This window comes from Lithobates pipiens, unplaced genomic scaffold (genome assembly GCF_037356315.1).
Source record: "Lithobates pipiens isolate NorthernLeopardFrog02 unplaced genomic scaffold, aLitPip1_a1.2 Scaffold_18, whole genome shotgun sequence".
Taxonomy (NCBI): domain Eukaryota; kingdom Metazoa; phylum Chordata; class Amphibia; order Anura; family Ranidae; genus Lithobates; species Lithobates pipiens.
Window position 1 is genome coordinate 555,100,806 of NW_027507758.1, and position 16,412 is coordinate 555,117,217.

General features: G+C 47.4%; 1 protein-coding gene across 5 annotated transcripts in view; it reads left to right on the forward strand.

Annotated features, from left to right (window-relative positions):
- LOC143988961 (adhesion G protein-coupled receptor F5-like) overlaps positions 1-16,412 on the forward strand; it is a 314,489-nt gene that overhangs the window by 272,161 nt on the left and 25,916 nt on the right. For all 5 annotated transcript variants that reach the window (XM_077488917.1, XM_077488920.1, XM_077488921.1 and 2 more), the window contains one exon: positions 15,074-16,411. In XM_077488917.1, the coding sequence (XP_077345043.1) occupies positions 15,074-16,411 (1,338 nt within the window). The remainder of the gene's footprint in view (positions 1-15,073; position 16,412) is intronic.

The window sequence follows — 16,412 nt, forward strand, 5'->3', positions numbered from 1 at the left end:
CCCTCTCTTTGTCCTGTTTACCATTATCATTGAAAGTTAAAGTAAAAGAAAATCCCAAATTTGGGGTTGTCCCCAGAAAAGTATTAGAGGGAAAATCTTCAAATGGAGACACTGGTTCTGGTGACTTAGGTGTCCCCATGAGATTCCCTTAATTTTCAGCGATTTCCTCTCGCTTCTTGTTACAGCTATAAGGCAGGAAGTGAAAGGAAATCTCTGCAATGGGACATAGATAGCAAAAATAAGGGGGCTATAACCCTCCTTTGCGCTATCCAAAATCATAAAGGTGTTGCCTATAGATCTGCTTTAAAGAGGGATTCCACCTAAAAAAATATATTAAAAGCTAGCAGCTACAAATACTGCAGCTGCTGACCTTTAAAGAGGAAGTAAACCCTGATGGGTTTACTTCCTCTTTTTTTCCCTGCAAAGGTAAAGCATAATGGACTACTATGCATCGCATAGTAGCTCATTATGTGTCACTTACCTGACACAGGAGCCAGCGAAGTCGCCGCTGATCCCTGTAGTCCGCCACATCCATGTTGCTGGTGGCGTCTCGCAGCTCCGACGAATCACAGCGGCGAAGCCGCGATGACGTCACTCCCGCGCATGCGCACGGGAGTCGCGTCTCGCAGCTCCGCCGCTGCCACTCGGCGAAGCCGCGATGACGTCACTCCCGCGCATGCGCACGGGAGTCGACAAATTAGGCAAATCCATTCATGGATTTGCCGCATTTAGTGCGCCTGCGCGCCGCTGTCTACGGCGCATGCGCCGTAGACAGCGGTGCCCATTTTCGGGCAAATATCTCCTAAACCATATAGGTTTAGGAGATATTGCTTGGACCTACAGGTAAGCCCTAATCTAGGCTTACCTGTAGGTCCAAGTTGTTTGGAAGGGTTTACTTCCTCTTTAATAAATGGACACTTACCTGTCCCAGGGTCCAGCGATGTCGGCAGCCGAAGCTGAGCAATCGATCGGGTCTCGACTGATACCGCCGCTATTCTCTTTGAGGAAATCGTGAAGTGAGTCGCGCTGTGCGTCGTAAGTGGTCCCCGCTATCTTCTGGGACCTGTGTGTTTCAAAGGAGACAGCGGGGGGTGCGGGAAGGGGCGTGACTCCCGTGGGAGTCTATTCCTGGAAGTGAACAGAAATATTACAGCACACACATACAAAATTTACATTTACCTCCAGCAAGGCTTTTTAAAAACACCTAGACATTTTCAAAAAACAAAAAATATGGGGATTTGGTCACACCATATTGCTATATCGTGCTTAAGCCCACTTACTGCGACAAAGTACCCCATGATTAGTGGGTCCTACAATATCCATAGATTGGGAGATCCTGCTTCTCTGAACCATGGGAGCTAAACGCCTCTATATGGGAGAACATGAGGTCTCCACCATGAAACAGGTGGTCACTAATGAGAGGTACTTACTGAGGGAGTGGGGTGCTATTCCTGGAAGTGGGTGCAGATACCTGTATTATACAGGTATCAGCACCCCCCTCCCCCCTGAAAGGTGCCAATTGTGGCACTGGAGAGGGGGAGGAATCAGATGAGCGGAAGTTCCACTTTTGGGTGGAACTCTGCTTTAAGGACGTTGTTTTTATGCACTTTTATTTTATTGATTCACTGATTTTCACTAATATTATTATGAAGATTATGATGGACTCTATTGTTAGGGTTATATTGCATATATTGGTATAAATTGGTATATTAACGAGTGTAATGGCGCTGCAGTTACTTATAAATATTTCAGATTGTTTATTTGCTGCAGGTGATACTGTACAGAATCTGCTGGCTGGCTTTTATTAATAGTGCTATGTTGCCTTCGGAGTTCGGTAAAGCACTAATGTCCATTTGTTAACCACATATCATTAATTTAAGAAATGTTTTTAAAAGATTACCAAGCATTAATTTAATAAATTCCGTATGCTTTAAAATATTAAAAAAATACCTTTGAAATGACATCCATGCGTTAAAGGTTATTTGAGATTCTAATGGCTGAGTTTAAATTTACTTTAACACTTGCTGTTTTGGCAATTTTTGACATTTTTCACATACATGTAAAAATCAGCATTTTTTTCAGATATTATATATTTTATGAAAGCAGAAGACCTGAAGAAAAAAATGGTATTTACAAATTTTCAGGAAAAATTACACCTAAGTGCATTTTAGAGCACACAATATAATACCCAACATTTTGGTAAAATATAAAAGATGATATTGCGCTGGGTAGATAGATACCAAACATATTAGGATTTAGAATGCTGCATGTCTGTGAAATGGCAGCAAATTGTCCATAGCCAACATTTTAAAAGCCTTTAAGGTTGCCAATTTAGAGTTAACCAGTTTTCCAACCACGCTATATCAGTTCTTAGAGGGTGTCCATGGATGTCCTCCCAGAAACCACACCCCCTATCAGTAATCATCAGTGCCCATCGTTGTCACCTATCTGTGCCTCCTATCAGTGTTGAATAGCAGTGCCCATCAGTGCCACAAATCAGCGCAGCCTCATCAGTGCATGTCGGTAAAGGAGAAACATTTCTTATTTGCAAAAACATATTTTTTAGTTTAGCAAAAAAGCCAGTGGTGATTAGTGATGGCCGAACGGTTCGCCCGGCGGTCGTTTCGCGGCGAATTTCCGACTTTCGCCGTCCGCGGGTTCGAACGCCTTTTTCCGTCGTTCGCCCCGGCGGACTTACGTGTTTAATGTATACAAGAACTTTAACCTTTCGTGACACGTTTATCATGTGTTACAGGACAACCAATTGAGACATGACAGCTCATGGACACTTGGACATTCCCCCTAACCTATAAATACACCCGATCCGGTGGCCATTTTACATTCTTTCTTCTGTCACTGTAGGGAAAGGATCCTGTGTGGAGTAGGGACAGAGAAAACGCTAGCTATTTGGTACACAAAAGTTCTTTTCAGGACTGGTATAGGTGTTAGGTCAGCAGCCTGAGTTTCTTTTGTCAGTTTAGATAAAGGGACAGAGCGCTGTATGCTGCTATTTTAGGGACAGCTCAGCCAGATTAGTCTTTCTTCATCATCATCATCATCATCATCATTAGCTGTTACTATCAGGTCCACAAAAGAGCTGTTCCAGCTAATCGTTCCAGCCTACTCTTTTTTGCCAATTTGTATAGGGACAGGCAGGAAGCAGTGTGTCAGGCAGTGAGGATAATTTTAAAGACTTGCTGTTACTATTAGTTCCACAAAGGTTCTTTTCAGGACTGGTATCAGTGGTACGGTAATAGGCTTGTACACGTATAATATTCTTTCTTCCAAATATAGAAAGAATATTATACTTGACTGCTGCCCTTCTGCTGCAGTCTGCTAATCATTCACAACTCACTTGTTCCACAAAGCTCTTTATCAGGACTGGTAACTTGGTCTGTCTAGGGTGCTACGGTACATAGGCTTGGGTGCGGTACAGTCTGCTGTTCTGTAAGGACCGCTATCGGTCCACAATACATAGGGTTGCCGTGCACTACTGCTGACCGCTGCCCTATACTGCAGCAGTCCTTCATTGGTATAGGGACTGACGTACAGTCTGCTAATCACTAACACACAACCTGCTTGGTCCACAAAAGTTCTTATAAGGACTGGTAACTTGGTATAGGGTGCTACGGTACATAGGCCTGAGTGCGTTACAGTCTGCTGTTCTGTAAGGACCGCTATCGGTCCACAATACATAGGGTTGCCGTGCACTACTGCTGACCGCTGCCCTATACTGCAGCAGTCCTTCAGCGGTATAGGGACTGACGCACAGTCTGCTAAACACTAACACACAACCTGCTTGGTCCACAAAAGTTTTTATAAGGACTGGTAACTTGGTATAGGGTGCTACGGTACATAGGCCTGAGTGCAGTACAGTCTGCTGTTCTGTAAGGACCGCTATCGGTCCACAATACATAGGGTTGCCGTGCACTACTGCTGACCGCTGCCCTATACTGCAGCAGTCCTTCATTGGTATAGGGACTGACGTACAGTCTGCTAATCACTAACACACAACCTGCTTGGTCCACAAAAGTTCTTATAAGGACTGGTAACTTGGTATAGGGTGCTACGGTACATAGGCCTGAGTGCGTTACAGTCTGCTGTTCTGTAAGGACCGCTATCGGTCCACAATACATAGGGTTGCCGTGCACTACTGCTGACCGCTGCCCTATACTGCAGCAGTCCTTCATTGGTATAGGGACTGACGTACAGTCTGCTAATCACTAACACACAACCTGCTTGTTCCACAAAAGTTCTTATAAGGACTGGTAACTTGGTATAGGGTGCTACGGTACATAGGCTTGAGTGCGGTACAGTCTGCTGTTCTGTAAGGACCGCTATCGGTCCACAATAGATAGGGTTGACGTGCACCACTGCTGACCGCTGCCCTATACTGCAGCAGTCCTTCAGCGGTATAGGGACTGACGTACAGTCTGCTAAACACTAATACACAACCTGCTTGGTCCACAAAAGTTCTTATAAGGACTGGTAACTTGGTATAGGGTGCTACGGTACATAGGCTTGAGTGCGGTACAGTCTGCTGTTCTGTAAGGACCGCTATCGGTCCACAATAGATAGGGTTGACGTGCACCACTGCTGACCGCTGCCCTATACTGCAGCAGTCCTTCAGCGGTATAGGGACTGACGCACAGTCTGCTAAACACTAACACACAACCTGCTTGGTCCACAAAAGTTTTTATAAGGACTGGTAACTTGGTATAGGGTGCTACGGTACATAGGCCTGAGTGCGTTACAGTCTGCTGTTCTGTAAGGACCGCTATCGGTCCACAATACATAGGGTTGCCGTGCACTACTGCTGACCGCTGCCCTATACTGCAGCAGTCCTTCATTGGTATAGGGACTGACGTACAGTCTGCTAATCACTAACACACAACCTGCTTGGTCCACAAAAGTTCTTATAAGGACTGGTAACTTGGTATAGGGTGCTACGGTACATAGGCCTGAGTGCGTTACAGTCTGCTGTTCTGTAAGGACCGCTATCGGTCCACAATACATAGGGTTGCCGTGCACTACTGCTGACCGCTGCCCTATACTGCAGCAGTCCTTCAGCGGTATAGGGACTGACGCACAGTCTGCTAAACACTAACACACAACCTGCTTGGTCCACAAAAGTTCTTATAAGGACTGGTAACTTGGTATAGGGTGCTACGGTACATAGGCCTGAGTGCAGTACAGTCTGCTGTTCTGTAAGGACCGCTATCGGTCCACAATACATAGGGTTGCCGTGCACTACTGCTGACCGCTGCCCTATACTGCAGCAGTCCTTCATTGGTATAGGGACTGACGTACAGTCTGCTAATCACTAACACACAACCTGCTTGTTCCACAAAAGTTCTTATAAGGACTGGTAACTTGGTATAGGGTGCTACGGTACATAGGCTTGAGTGCGGTACAGTCTGCTGTTCTGTAAGGACCGCTATCGGTCCACAATAGATAGGGTTGACGTGCACCACTGCTGACCGCTGCCCTATACTGCAGCAGTCCTTCAGCGGTATAGGGACTGACGTACAGTCTGCTAAACACTAATACACAACCTGCTTGGTCCACAAAAGTTCTTATAAGGACTGGTAACTTGGTATAGGGTGCTACGGTACATAGGCTTGAGTGCGGTACAGTCTGCTGTTCTGTAAGGACCGCTATCGGTCCACAATAGATAGGGTTGACGTGCACCACTGCTGACCGCTGCCCTATACTGCAGCAGTCCTTCAGCGGTATAGGGACTGACGCACAGTCTGCTAAACACTAACACACAACCTGCTTGGTCCACAAAAGTTTTTATAAGGACTGGTAACTTGGTATAGGGTGCTACGGTACATAGGCCTGAGTGCGTTACAGTCTGCTGTTCTGTAAGGACCGCTATCGGTCCACAATACATAGGGTTGCCGTGCACTACTGCTGACCGCTGCCCTATACTGCAGCAGTCCTTCATTGGTATAGGGACTGACGTACAGTCTGCTAATCACTAACACACAACCTGCTTGGTCCACAAAAGTTCTTATAAGGACTGGTAACTTGGTATAGGGTGCTACGGTACATAGGCCTGAGTGCGTTACAGTCTGCTGTTCTGTAAGGACCGCTATCGGTCCACAATACATAGGGTTGCCGTGCACTACTGCTGACCGCTGCCCTATACTGCAGCAGTCCTTCAGCGGTATAGGGACTGACGCACAGTCTGCTAAACACTAACACACAACCTGCTTGGTCCACAAAAGTTCTTATAAGGACTGGTAACTTGGTATAGGGTGCTACGGTACATAGGCCTGAGTGCAGTACAGTCTGCTGTTCTGTAAGGACCGCTATCGGTCCACAATACATAGGGTTGCCGTGCACTACTGCTGACCGCTGCCCTATACTGCAGCAGTCCTTCATTGGTATAGGGACTGACGTACAGTCTGCTAATCACTAACACACAACCTGCTTGTTCCACAAAAGTTCTTATAAGGACTGGTAACTTGGTATAGGGTGCTACGGTACATAGGCTTGAGTGCGGTACAGTCTGCTGTTCTGTAAGGACCGCTATCGGTCCACAATAGATAGGGTTGACGTGCACCACTGCTGACCGCTGCCCTATACTGCAGCAGTCCTTCAGCGGTATAGGGACTGACGTACAGTCTGCTAAACACTAATACACAACCTGCTTGGTCCACAAAAGTTCTTATAAGGACTGGTAACTTGGTATAGGGTGCTACGGTACATAGGCTTGAGTGCGGTACAGTCTGCTGTTCTGTAAGGACCGCTATCGGTCCACAATAGATAGGGTTGACGTGCACCACTGCTGACCGCTGCCCTATACTGCAGCAGTCCTTCAGCGGTATAGGGACTGACGTACAGTCTGCTAAACACTAATACACAACCTGCTTGGTCCACAAAAGTTCTTATAAGGACTGGTAACTTGGTATAGGGTGCTACGGTACATAGGCTTGAGTGCGGTACAGTCTGCTGTTCTGTAAGGACCGCTATAGGTCCACAATAGATAGGGTTGACGTGCACCACTGCTGACCGCTCACCTATACTGCAGCAGTCCTTCAGCGGTATAGGGACTAAGAGTTTTGTCACAGGGTCATTTAAAAAATGACATGCAGAGGAAGAGGCAGGCCCTTCCGCAGGGGTGGTAGGGGTAGGGCAGGAGCAACAGGCTTGAGCCAAAGTGGGAAGTTGCAGAAGGTGCGTTCAATTACTTTAAAGGATGCACCAGACTTGGTTGAGTGGCTCGCTCAGCCTTACTCTTCTGCACCCTCCTCATCCTCTCGATCTGCACCCTCTTCTTCACTCTCTGCTATGTGCACCCCCAAAGACACTACCACCAACAACACGACCACCACCACCACCACCACATACCTTCCGCTTGAGTCACTGGAATTATTTTCCGATCCATATCAAGAGGACATTTCTGATGCGCAGCCACTCTTGGTATTGGATCAGGAAGAGGAGGTAGCAACAAGCGCTACTCAGCAGTCTGACGCCAGTACCCAGATCAGCCCAAGGAGGAGGTTGGTCCCCGGTGTTGCTGCCTACTCTACTTATAGCGGTGGGGAAGGTGACGTTGATGATGACGTGTCTAGTGATGTCACGTGGGTGCCCACAAGAGAGGAAGAGGAGGGGAGTTCAGAGGGAGATATGGACCAGCAGATAGGGAGGAGAAGCAGCAATGACTTACATTGCACAGCAGGGACAAAGCAGACTGCAAATGTATCAGGAGCGAGTCATCGACCATGTACGGTCACATCTGGCGCTCCCAGGACACCGGCACATGGCTCCGCAGTGTGGGCTTTTTTTAACGTGTCCGCTGCTGACAATAGCGTTGCCATCTGCAATCTTTGCAGTCAACGCGTTAGTCGCGGTAAGCCCAATACTCACCTAGGGACGACCGCCTTAAGAAGGCACATGAGCAGCCATCACCGAGCCCAGTGGGAGCAACGGAACACACAAAGCCACACTGCAGGCTCTCACCGTCCAGCCTCGTCTTCTACTTCTCCTTCTCCTCTCTCCTCACAATTGTCCTCCACTCCACCTTCCATCACGCCAAGCTCACATTTTTCTGCAAAAAGGCAGGCTTCCGTGGGCCTAATGTTTGAGCGTAAAAAAATGATGACGCCGGATAACCCTCTTGCCCAACGGTTGGCGGCTGGCTTGTCAGAACTCATAGCCCGCCAACTACTGCCATATAAACTGGTGGACTCGGAGGCCTTTCGCAAATTTGTGGCCATTGGAACACCACAATGGAAGGTCCCAGGAAGGAAGTATTTCTCAGAGAAGGGCATCCCAGAGCTATATGGCCATGTTCAGCGGCAAGTGAATGTATCTCTGGCACACAGTGTCGGTGCCAAGATACATCTGACCACAGACACGTGGTCTAGCAAACACGGGCAGGGAAGGTATATCAGTTTTACTGCCCACTGGGTGAACCTTCTGACGGCCGTCAAGCATGTAACCCGTGGCACCCGTGTAGATTTGGTTTTACCGCCACGGATTGCATGCAGGCCTGACTCTTCTTCTCCTCCTCCTACTCCATCCTCCTCCCTCTCCTCCTCAGCTGCCTCCTCCTTTTCCGCTGCTAGCGTCTCTTCCACTGCACCGCCCAAGCTCCCCAGAACCTATTCCACATGCCAGGTGAGACGTTGCCATGCCGTGCTGCGTCTGTTGTGCCTGGAAGCAAAGAGCCACACTGGCCCGGCACTCCTTTCAGCTTTGCGTTCACAGGCAGATGAGTGGCTAACACCGCTCAATTTGACAGTTGGTAAAGTGGTGTGTGACAACGGTGCCAATCTGCTTAGCGCATTGAAACAGGGCAAAATCACGCACGTGCCGTGCATGGCACACGTCTTAAACTTGGTCGTGCAGCGATTCCTTGTCAAATACCCTGGGGTCCAGGACATCTTGCGGCAGGCAAGGAAAATCTCGGCCCATTTCAGAAGATCTTACACGGCCATGGCTCGCCTTGCTGACATTCAGCGGCGACACCATCTGCCGGTCAGACGTCTTATTTGCGATTGCCCGACGCGATGGAACTCAACCTTCTATATGCTTGATAGGCTGCTCCAGCAGAAACGTGCAGTTAACGTCTACCTGTATGAACTCTGCGAAAGAAACGGTTCTGGGGAGCTGGGTTTTTTTTCACCGCGCCAGTGGCTGCTCATGCGCGACACATGCAGACTTCTGCGGCCATTTGAGGAGATCACCAAACTGGTCAGTCGCAGCCATGGCGCCATCAGTGACATGGTACCTTATGCCTTCTTTCTGGAGCGTGCATTGCGTCGTGTCATTGATCAGGCTGTGGAGGAGCAGGAGCGGGAAGATGAGGAAGTCGCAATGCTGGATGAATTCCCAGGGGGGGCTACTCTATCTGAGACAAGTCAACAACAGGAGTCTGATGAGGAGTCAGAGGAGGATGGTGCCGGGGCGGATGAGCAGGAGCAAGAAGAGCATGCTTTAAACCTTTCTGGGATCCCTGTTGTGCGAGGATGGGGAGAGGAGAATGAAGAGGACGACATTATCCTGGATGATGAGCAGGAGCCAGGCCACCACACCGCTTCCACTTTAGTGCAAATGGGGGCCTTCATGCTCCAGTGTTTTAATAGGGACCCCCGTATAAAAAGCATGAGGGTCAAGGACCAGTACTGGGTGGCAACGTACTTAGACCCCCGGTACAAACACAAAATGGCGGAAATGTTACCGCCGTCGCAGAGGGCTGTCAGAATGCAGCACTTCCAGGCCTTGCTTCGAGAAATGCTGCATTCTGCTTTTGCGTGCGCTGGCAGAGGAGCAATTCCCACTCCCAGAGAAGGATTTGCGGGTACCAATCCAACAGCGCCTGCAAGAAGAGGCCGGTTTGAAGATGTGTTGGTGACTTCGGATATGAGGTCATTCTTTCAGCCGACCCATCGACAGGTGTCATCCGGATCCAGCATCAGGGAACGCCTAGACCGTCAGGTGTCCGACTACATTGGGTTAACGGCCGATGTGGACGCTCTGAGGAGTGATGAACCCCTAGACTACTGGGTGGGCAGGCTTGACCTCTGGCCAGAGCTTGCCCAATTTGCAATCGAACTGTTGGCTTGCCCCTCATCCAGTGTCCTGTCCGAAAGGACGTTCAGCGCAGCAGGGGGGATTGTGACCGATAAGCGTACTCGCCTAGCTCACCACAGTGTTAACTACCTCACATTTCTAAAAATGAATGAGGCATGGATCTCGGAGGAATTCAACACATGTGATCAGTAGACCATGTATATGTCTATAAACAATTTTTGGAATCAAGCACACAGACCTTCTTAATTCATTTGGCTCACTTCCCTGACCCAAAAAAGCACACCGTACTATATGCCCCTACCCTCCTCTTTGAAGAGGTTGAGCGGTGTCATATTTCTACTGGGGCTGCTTATTATGAGGGGTTCCCACCATCCCTGTGCTGTGCTGACTTCCTCCTGGGTGTTCTTATTATGAGGGGCTCCCACCATCCCTGTGCTGTGCTGACTTCCTCCTGGGGGTTCTTATTATGAGGGGATCACACCATCCCTGTGCTGTGCTGACTTCCTCCTGGGGCTGCTTACGGTGCTGCTGTCAGCGCTGTATGTCACGGAGCTGCTGTCAGCGCTGTATGTCACGGAGCTGCTGTCAGCGCTGTATGTCACGGAGCTGCTGTCAGCGCTGTATGTCACGGAGCTGCTGTCAGCGCTGTATGTCACGGAGCTGCTGTCAGCGCTGTATGTCACGGAGCTGCTGTCAGCGCTGTATGTCACGGAGCTGCTGTCAGCGCTGTATGTCACGGAGCTGCTGTCAGCGCTGTATGTCACGGAGCTGCTGTCAGCGCTGTATGTCACGGAGCTGCTGTCAGCGCTGTATGTCACGGTGCTGCTGTCAGCGCTGTATGTCACGGAGCTGCTGTCAGCGCTGTATGTCACGGAGCTGCTGTCAGTGCTGTATGTCACGGAGCTGCTGTCAGCGCTGTATGTCACGGAGCTGCTGTCAGCGCTGTATGTCACGGAGCTGCTGTCAGCGCTGTATGTCACGGTGCTGCTGTCAGCGCTGTATGTCACGGAGCTGCTGTCAGCGCTGTATGTCACGGAGCTGCTGTCAGCGCTGTATGTCACGGAGCTGCTGTCAGCGCTGTATGTCACGGAGCTGCTGTCAGCGCTGTATGTCACGGAGCTGCTGTCAGCGCTGTATGTCACGGAGCTGCTGTCAGCGCTGTATGTCACGGTGCTGCTGTCAGCGCTGTATGTCACGGAGCTGCTGTCAGCGCTGTATGTCACGGAGCTGCTGTCAGCGCTGTATGTCACGGAGCTGCTGTCAGCGCTGTATGTCACGGAGCTGCTGTCAGCGCTGTATGTCACGGTGCTGCTGTCAGCGCTGTATGTCACGGAGCTGCTGTCAGCGCTGTATGTCACGGAGCTGCTGTCAGTGCTGTATGTCACGGAGCTGCTGTCAGCGCTGTATGTCACGGAGCTGCTGTCAGCGCTGTATGTCACGGAGCTGCTGTCAGCGCTGTATGTCACGGTGCTGCTGTCAGCGCTGTATGTCACGGAGCTGCTGTCAGCGCTGTATGTCACGGAGCTGCTGTCAGCGCTGTATGTCACGGAGCTGCTGTCAGCGCTGTATGTCACGGAGCTGCTGTCAGCGCTGTATGTCACGGAGCTGCTGTCAGCGCTGTATGTCACGGTGCTGATGTCAGTGCTCTGTATTACGGTGCTGCTGTCAGTGCTCTGTATCTCCTGCACCCTCTTGTTTGCCTACCCTGGTCCCTGACCTTCCCTCTCCTCCATTGCCTTCATTAGCTCCATAGTCCTGAATTGTCAGAACAATTTCCCAAATAAAAAAAAAATGCTTGTAGTTATCGATCCCAAATTCACCTCATACATGTATTATGCTATTGTCCAGGTGGTGGGACTACGTGCTACCCCCTAATAATTACCCCGTGGCCGCAAATTCGACCTAAAGGTTTGCGAAATTCGCCTCCCATTGAAGTCAATGGAGCCCGCGGCGAACGGTCGTTTTCGCGAACGTTTGTGTCCGTTCGCGTTTCGCGTTCGCGAAACGTCCCGTCGGAAGTTCGTCCATCACTAGTGGTGATTAAATATGTACAATTGTCATTCAAAGTGAGACAGCACTTTGAATGATAAATTGCTTTCAAATAGAATTTTTTACTTTTCTTCATTTATTTAAATTCTTTTTTTTTCCATTCATCTTTATTGCTATCAGAAGGGAGGGACAACATCACTTGTGATAGCTTTGGCAGTGACAGGTGCTCTTTATTAAGAGATCAGCAATCTATTAGCCAACCAATATCTCCTCTCCCTCAAAAGCAGCCTATCAAACTGAGATCCCTTTGATTGGCTGCTTCCTTGGCTGCTACTGGCCAGGGGAAACAGTACTGAAACCAGAAGTGACGAAATCCTTGTTGTTCTGACTTTATTTGTCTCAGAGGAGAGGGAGGAATAGATGTTCTTCCCTCTCCTCTGTGGTGAGTCAGCAGACCCAGGCTTCCTGGGTAAATAGGAGATCCTGGGAATGGCGGTGGTCGGCGGAGGGAGGGTGACTCTCTTGAGCCCGGTAAAAGTGATCAGGCAGTTGTAGCTGATAGCTGGCTGAAAAAATGGCACCAAGATCATGGTTGCAGGTGCAACCATGATCTGCGTATAATTTCTTCTCATTCAGGATGTTGATATACATACACTGGGCAGAGTTGCAGCTAAATATTTTGTGGACGTTAACCTCCTAACTGTCATACTGCTCTGCACCTGCAGTTTTTCTTTCTGCTGACATAAAGTATAATTAAACGTACAGTTAAAGTAGGCATATAGACAAAGCTTTTTTTCCCCCATCTTGGATAGAGTAAGGATAGGTCATTCCCCCTGTCAGTCTATTTTTTGCCATCTGTCTCCTGTCAGGGGGATTTCTCTTCACTTCCTGTCCCATAGCCAAAACAGGAAGTGAAAGGAAATCCCTGCGCCTTAAGAGAATCTCTTGGGGACCCCCAGGTCACCACAACTTGTATTCACATTGGAAGATTTTCCCTCTATTACTTTTCTGCAAACAACCCAAAATTTGTGATTTTCGTTCACTTTCAATGATAATGGTAAACAAGAAAAATAGAGAGGGGGAATCTCCCTAATGAGGACACAGACAGCAATAAACTGACAGGTGTTGTAATCCCTCTAATCTCTCTCTAAATTTAAAAATAAGGCTTTGCCTTTAGTTATGCTTTAACTGTACTAAAACAAACTAATACATATATATAACTTTTTGAAGAGAGATTTGCAACTGGGTTGTTTAATAATTCACAAAGCTCAATTCACTTCCACTGCAGATCTGGGGGGCTTTGAGAAGTCTCAACCTGTATCTCAGCCATTCTGATGTAGACTAGCTGTCAGAAGACCCAATCACAGCAATAAATATATATTTATGACAACACCTCCTCTAGCCACTTAAAGAGGAACTAAACCCTGATGAGTTTACTTCCACTTTCATTCCCTGCAAATGTAAAGCATAATGGACTACTATGCATCGCATAGTAGTCCATTATGTGTCACTTACCTGACACAGGAGCCAGCGATGTCACCTCTGTCCCCTGTAGTCCGGTGCATCCATCTTCTCGGTGGGTCTTGCTGCTCCGCCACTGTCATTCGGCGAAGCCGCGATGACGTCACTCCCGCGCATGTGCACGGGAGCCGCCACGCGCGCCATCTTCTTCGTTGACGGTGCAACGCTCAGTGCGCCTGTGCGCCGCTGTCTACGGCTACGGCTTAATCTAGGCTTACCTGTAGGTCAAAGTGTGTTGTAAGGGTTTACAACCTCTTTAAGGACCAGGCCTCTTTTTCAGACTCGGTGTTTACATGTTTAAAACTGTTTTTTTTGCTAGAAAATTACTTAGAACCCCCAAACATTATATATTGTTTTTTTATTCTAACACCCTAGAGAATAAAATGGCGGTCATTGCAATACTTTTTTTTCACACCGTATTTGCGGGGCGGTGTTACAAGTGCACTTTTTTTGGAAAAAAATCACTTTTTTGAATAAAAAAATAAGACAACAGTAAAATTAGCCCAATTTTTTTTATATTGTGAAAGATAATGGTACGGCGAGTAAATTAATACCCAACATGTCATGTTTAAAAATTGCGCCCGCTCGTGGAATGGCGTCAAACTTTTACCCTAAAAAATCTCCATAAGCGACAGTTAAAAAATTCTACAGGTTACATATTTTGCGTTACAGAGGAGGTCTATGGCTAGAATTATTGTTCTCGCTCTACCTATCGCGGCGATACCTCACATGTGTGGTTTAACTACCGTTTTCATACGCAGGGGCGCTATTCACCTATGCGTTCACTTCTGCGCGCGAGCTCGTCGGGAGGGGGTGTTTTAAAAAAAATTATTTTTGTAAATAAAATTTTTCTTATTTATTTTACTTGATTTTATTTATTTTTACTGTTTAAAAAAAAGTAAACATCCCCTGTAATAGAAAAAAGCATGACAGGTCCTCTTAAATATGAGATCTGGGGTCAAAAAGTCCTCAGATCTCATATTTGGACTTAAATGTAATAAAAAAAATGTCATTTGAAAAAATGATATTGAAAAAAATGTACCTTTAAAAAGGTATGGGCGCACTGAAAGGACCCGATCGCCTCCACCTCTACTAAGGGCTCCAGTAAGCGGCGGAAGGCGCGGGAGAGCGGCAGGAGGGGGGAAACCTCTCCCGCCGCCAATAACGGTGATCTCGCGGCGAACCCGCTGTGGAGACCACCATTATCGTAAACAGGACCGCCTCCTGTAAAGAGAGATATCTCGGTTGTGGCAGCAGCTGCTGCCGTTACCGAGATATCCCTCTTCAAAGTACCGATGTATATGTACAGGAGGCGGTCCTTAAGTGGCTAGGAACTACATCTCCACCTCCCGATTTCAGATAAACATTCAGGTATCACACTGTTCTCAGTTCTTTTGCCAATGCTTTTTTTACCATATGAATGTAAGCTATCAATACTATTTTTGTTGAGTAATTTGAAGCTTTTACAGCTAACTGGTCTTAACAAAATAACTACGCCAGGTTTTTCTTCTCCTAGAACTTTATAAAAACAGTTGATGTCGTGGTCACCACATCCAGCGCTTGGGATAGTAGTAATGGTAGCAAAAGTGTAACTATTCTGGATTCTGTTGAGAAATTTGCAGGAAATCTGAAGTTCAATGGCACAATCGATTTTAAAAATGACTCCCTCAGCAATATTCAGCTTTATGGAAAAGTTGTGAGCAATGATGAAATCTACAATAAGAATTTCTCCTTGCAAAAATTAACTGGAAATGTGTTTATCGATGGGGGCACATTAACAGGCAACTCTACCACAATAATTACCATTGCTTACGGAACAATGAACAAAATTTTGCCACAAAATAGCACACAGCAGGCAGTCAACGGGTTGGTTATGTCAACAATCACTGGAAAGAACTCAAGTACAAACATTAATACCAGTACATTTAAAATAAATATGACCTTTACTGAGAGTACTAAATCAGTAGAGAATCAAGAATGTGTCTGGTATGACTTGACTCAGAACATTTGGAGTAGCAGCGGTTGTACCCCCAGTATGGTAGACAATGTGATAGTATGCTCATGTAACCATTTGACTTCTTTCTCAATCCTTATGGGATCATCAATTCAAGATAAATTTTTGGAAATCATTACTTATGTTGGAGTCGGAATATCTCTTGTCTGCTTGGTGATTACTCTGCTCATCGAGGCCTTAGTGTGGGACTCGGTTATCAAAAACAAGACCTCCTACATACGTCACGTCTGCCTGGTAAATATTGCTGTTACGCTTCTGGTAGCCGATATCTGGTTTATCATTGGAGCGGCACTAGAAAAGGACAATAAAGGATCAGCTGCCTGCAAAGCCACTGCCTTCTTTAGCTTCTTCTTTTACTTGTCTTTGTTTTTCTGGATGCTGACCACGGGACTTATTCTTTTTTATCGCATGGTCTACATCTTGCATGACATGAGTAGGAAGACCATGATGATCATAGCTTTCCTCCTGGGTTATGGATGTCCACTCCTTATAACCATTATCACTGTGGCTTCAACAGAACCCAGTAAAAGATTTATAAGCAGCAAATTCTGCTGGCTGGACTACAGCGACTCCAGATCGTTCCTTGCCTTTGTGGTGCCAGCTTTAACCATTGTGTTTGTTAACATACTGATCCTGGTGGTGGTCATCTTCAAATTAATGAGGCCTACAATTGGTGAACAATCAGGAAAAGAAGACAGGAAAATTTTGATTTTGATTGCTAAAACCATGGCAATCCTCACTCCTCTTCTCGGAACCACCTGGGGATTCGGGCTGGGAGTTGTAATTCATCCCGACAACCTGGTGATCAATGGAATATTTGCTGCGCTCAATTCATTTCAGG